Source organism: Melanostigma gelatinosum (genome assembly GCF_949748355.1).
Source record: "Melanostigma gelatinosum genome assembly, chromosome: 21".
NCBI classification, from domain to species: Eukaryota; Metazoa; Chordata; class Actinopteri; order Perciformes; family Zoarcidae; genus Melanostigma; species Melanostigma gelatinosum.
The window spans coordinates 3517028-3521711 of record NC_136654.1 but is presented as its reverse complement, the minus strand read 5'-3'; the positions used below and the strand labels follow the sequence as shown (position 1 = coordinate 3521711).

General features: G+C 45.5%; 1 protein-coding gene across 1 annotated transcript; it reads right to left on the bottom strand.

The window, feature by feature from the left end:
* Positions 1–3825: 3825 nt before the first annotated feature.
* Positions 3826–4293, bottom strand: LOC306795417 (transmembrane protein 100-like; the record flags this gene model as incomplete). The annotated part of the gene is made up of 1 exon (XM_079293926.1): positions 3826–4293. The coding sequence occupies one exon, from the start codon at positions 4291–4293 to the stop codon at positions 3826–3828; it is 468 nt and encodes a 155-aa protein (XP_079150052.1).
* Between the last annotated feature and the right edge of the window lie 391 nt (positions 4294–4684).

Genomic DNA, 4684 nt, shown 5'->3' with positions numbered 1-4684 from the left:
CGACCTACTAACTACAGTGAAAATGTTTGTTGCAATTGGACTGATTCCCCACTTTCACATATTTTTCTCTCCACCAGCCGGCCCGCCCCTCTCACTGTCTGTTTTCCTTGCTTTCGACATCAGCCCGGGTTATTTTTAGCTCCGTCCAGGGGTAGAGGGAGATGGAGAGAGAACGACAACAATCCCTAATAAACGAGTGAATGAGAGGAGGAGGAAGAGGAAGAGGAGAAAGCGTGGGCACATTCAGGATGGGTGCTCATTTGAATATTCATAGAAACAGCTGCAATGACAAAGGGGCGATGAGCACCGATGTATCGGTGGAAATCAATAGAGACGCCGCGACTGAGGGCTTTGGATGATAGGCTCGACTAGTAAGTGGAGCATACTAATGAGACGTTATGTGGGATATGCTAATGTGATGGGGCAGTGACAATAAAAACGAGCGATGCTTTGTTCCTGCGTGAGTAACATCAGAAAGGACATTTTATGCGGTAGTACTGAACAACCCTGCTGGTCTGATACTTTATATATACATATAAATATAAATACCCGGAGAGATGAGAAGAAGATATACGTTTTTTTTAAACGTTACGTTTCAACGTTAAAACCTGTGAAGCTAACATTAGCAGAGTACGCCAGCACATCCGTAACTAGCGTTAGCACGTCTTTGCTACGCTAGCTTCTGAAGGTATTCTGAATGTTTAAAAATGCTGGTTTTGCTTTTTAATGGTTAATGAGTTACTTTGTGTTTAATGTTAATTGGCAACTTTTAGCATGCTAAACTATGGATGAACATGGTTAACAATATACCAGCATGTAAACATTGTCAATGCGAGCATACTAGCGTGCGTGAGCACTTAGCTCAACGCACTGCTGTGCCTACAGACACACAGAGCCGCGAGCAAAGCTATACACTCAACATATACAGAGATATTCTGACTTTAGTTTCGGACTGCTTAATTAAATGAGCTCAGACTTACAATTATTTTCACTGTCATATATGATATATATGAATGAAAGAGGCCACTGCATTTCACATAATACTGAAAATCGACCTTCAATAGGGCAGAAGCCGGTGTGAAAGATATTTAAATGGTATTTTTACGATATGGAAGAAGTCATCTACAGCACCAAATGACGTAACTGATTGACAACCTGCATTTTTATTTTCATTTATTTTTCTGATATGCAATATATAGCTACAAAGTTACAAAGACAATGGCACCAGCTGTGGCACGCACTTCCCGTGTTTACTACAGAATGAGTAAATAGGTCCGTGAGGGAGATACATTGGGTCACATCACTCAGAACAGCTGCTAACCAAACGCTCTGCCTGACTTCACGAATGACACTTAATGGCATTTCAGCAGCAATTTCCCAGCATGGTGAAAATAAACGATAACTTTTGGAGCTTGTTTCCAAAACTGACTTTTATATTTGATCCAGTGCTTCAGCAGTTTACAGTAAACAGGAAATGTACACACATTTAAGAGAGACAAAAAAATAAACTTCATGATGAATATATTTGGTATTTCTGATTAAGGATCCGTATCAAAGTGTGACTTTATGGGCACCACAACGCTCACAATATTGAAATAGTTTTGCCTCTCTTGGGCTACTCTATTACTGGCACCGGCGGGCCTGCACAGCTTACAATAACTGCACTTTACAGGGAAATATTGATGTTGCAAGTAAAAAAGGCACTCAGAGAAAAGCAGGGCATGCCAATTAACTCAAAGCAAATTGACCACAACCACTTAAGCTACGGATTTGTTTCATTCCAAAACCATGGATATTCATTTCAAGTTTGGCTAAAAAAATACAATCTTGTGAAAGGTAAAAAAAAAACTAATGTTTCAATCCTTTAGTTACTGTAAATTACTGTCGTTAAAACCCATGATCTTCACTGTAATGGAAAATGTTGGTTTCTTCATGCGGCAGATGCCTCATTTTGGAATGAAACACTTACAATTAACACTCACAGCGACACGCTTGATATCATTACAACCTGAAGGCTATTCGAAGATAAATAAATACGCCAGTGTAGGTAACTGCCTCGGATAGATACATACTGCACTGTGTGCCTGAAGTTGCTCTGTCTACTTGAAATAGACGATACATAAATATTCTGTACAAGGATGTTCATAAGACACTCACTGTTGGAGGTAACATTCAGAAATGAGGCTACACTCTTAAGATAGACACAGTATTCATGATATGTCGTTAACAGGAACACACAGTGTGCACACAGGTGAACACAGACACTGTGAGGGATCATCTTAGATCCTCTTGGGTCTGTGAAAGGACACGGAGGAAAATCAAGAGGATTACACACACGCACGCACAGACACACACAATGAATAAAATTGACCAGGTGTGAAGCCAAGTAAACATTTTATCAAAGAGATAGAAATCAATATCATCAATCAGATACAATAACATCGCTCCACCTGACGAGAAGCCGCTGGGTCTAACTCAACACCGCGTCACCTTCTGCAGAAGACCAAACACCATCAAAGTTACTGTTGGTGTAACACACTGCTACATTTCGACTCCACAGAGATCTTTTGCTCTTTCGTCAAGGAACAATTGACAACGAATTGCTAGTTACTAATTGCTAGTTACTCTACCACACGGCTAACCCTAATCCAAGAGGAACTACTGGTGCCGTATCCAGTCGCCTCTACGAACAACAGTGTTGATCCATTCCTTGGAGAGCGGCAGAGTGGAGGCTGAAAAGGAAAAGAAAAAAAAAAAATAGGATTTTCCCTCAACGTCCTCTGTTCGGCTTGGCAGGAGGCGAGGACCAGAGTAATCAGGCCGTCGTGCGCATTTGTCTTGGTTGGTGTGTGTTCATTGAAGCGCGTCTGTAATGGGATTTCCTCGTCGTACAATGTACAAGTCGTCTGTGACAGGCCAAGTGTGCTGGGGGGGAGCAATTTCATGTGATGCGGGACGAAAAGTGCATGCCATTACCACCGAAGCTTAATACTTCTCCGAGTGGCGCTTTCTATTGATTCGGCACAGCCGGATCGTGGTGATGGCAAGAAAGAAAAGAAGTGTTGACCTTTCGTGCCTGCTGATAACACAAAATTGGACTGAAACATATCAGGGAGTTCATGTGTAGAGTGATTCACTGTGGGGGAAATGTGCCGAGCGTGAGGATAAGTGGCGTGGGTGCGAAAGGGCACCTCAAATCTCGTACACCTATCTGTGCACTGTGCCAACTGCAGAGTTCAACGAGCACACACAAACCCGAGACTGTGGTTGTTTCTGAAAGACTGTTCCTCTGACGACTTCTAACGTAGGCTGATGCAGATGTTCCTGTCAGGCGTATCCGTTTGTATGCACACCTCTTTTTCTGTGCGCTGTCAAGCTGCCGGTAGAGGTCCACAAAGTGTTGGATAACTATTCCTGAGGTGCCTATCTGTCACACATATCCCTGACACAAGAAGCCAGTCTTGGGGCAATGATCTGAAGTGTGCTCTGTGATACAAATAAATCCACGATAAAGAAAGACAACAAAAGACAAAGGGGGAGTTTAGAGAGTGACGCACACTTAACCCATCTGCTTAGCATGGTGCTGCTGCTGCTGAACTGTCCTTTTGTCTGAGTCAACACTGTCTCAACGTTTCCCTGGCACAATGTTTAAAGTATTACTCAAATCTTCTACCCTCTTCGTCCCTCTGTCCTAGTGCATAGAAGAGAAGCATGGATGCCCCTACATCCCATCCTTCTAATTCAGTCCCCTTTCTCATCCAAAAAGTCCAACTTGAAGGGCTCCGTCCCGACTGACAAGAATGTGACTTGGAAGTCCGCCCGCCATCACAAAGTGGCCTGATCGGCGGCGAAGAATCCACCTTCCTTCTTTTTCTTCTTCCTCAGTCTGTGGGCCCTCCAGCAGACGGCTGCCACGAGCAGCATCACGACGCCGGCACACAGCAGCGCCACTGACACCACTTTGGTCTGGAGCAGCGTGTTGAAAGTGAACGTCACCCCGGTGCCCGCCATGCCAATCACCAGGGATATCACGCCGAAAGGGAACACGCAGCGGTACCAGGACTTCTCTGTCCCGCCTGTAGCCTGGGCAAGTCTCTCCAGCGTGGGGAGAGTCTCCGGAGGTTTGGCCAGGTCTCTTCCAACATTCCCATGCCCTCCTCCTCCTTCTCCGTCTCCAAAGCCATTCAAACCCTGGTTCTGATTCTCGGAGTCCTGAGGCAAGGTGTTGGCCTCGCTGCTCAAGTCCAGGTCCGGGTGAAGGACGGGGGGCTGGCGGCCTGAGGAGCAGCCCATCTCGGAGCTGCTGTCCTTGGGTAACGATGCGGGAAAAGCTGCCCGTTGGCGGCGCTCCTCCCGGCGTGCGTCCAGCGGATGCTACTGCCGCTACGGGGGGGGGGGGGGGGGGGTTCTCCGAGGCTGCTCCCGGTGCCGTCAATACCAGTGAGGTTGCTGCTGCTGTTGCTGTTGCTCTCAGTACTTGCCAGCATGTGCCTGCAGTAGGAGATGAAAAGAGAAAACAGAGAGTAGTAGATAAGATGAAGAATAGCAGCAGATTGGAACATAAAAAAAATGATGAAAATAACGAGGTGAAAGAGAATAGCCCCCCCCCCCCCCCCACACACACACACAGTGTAAATGAGGATGCACTCACCCTGTATTTTAAGTGTCTATGTGGGTGAATGTT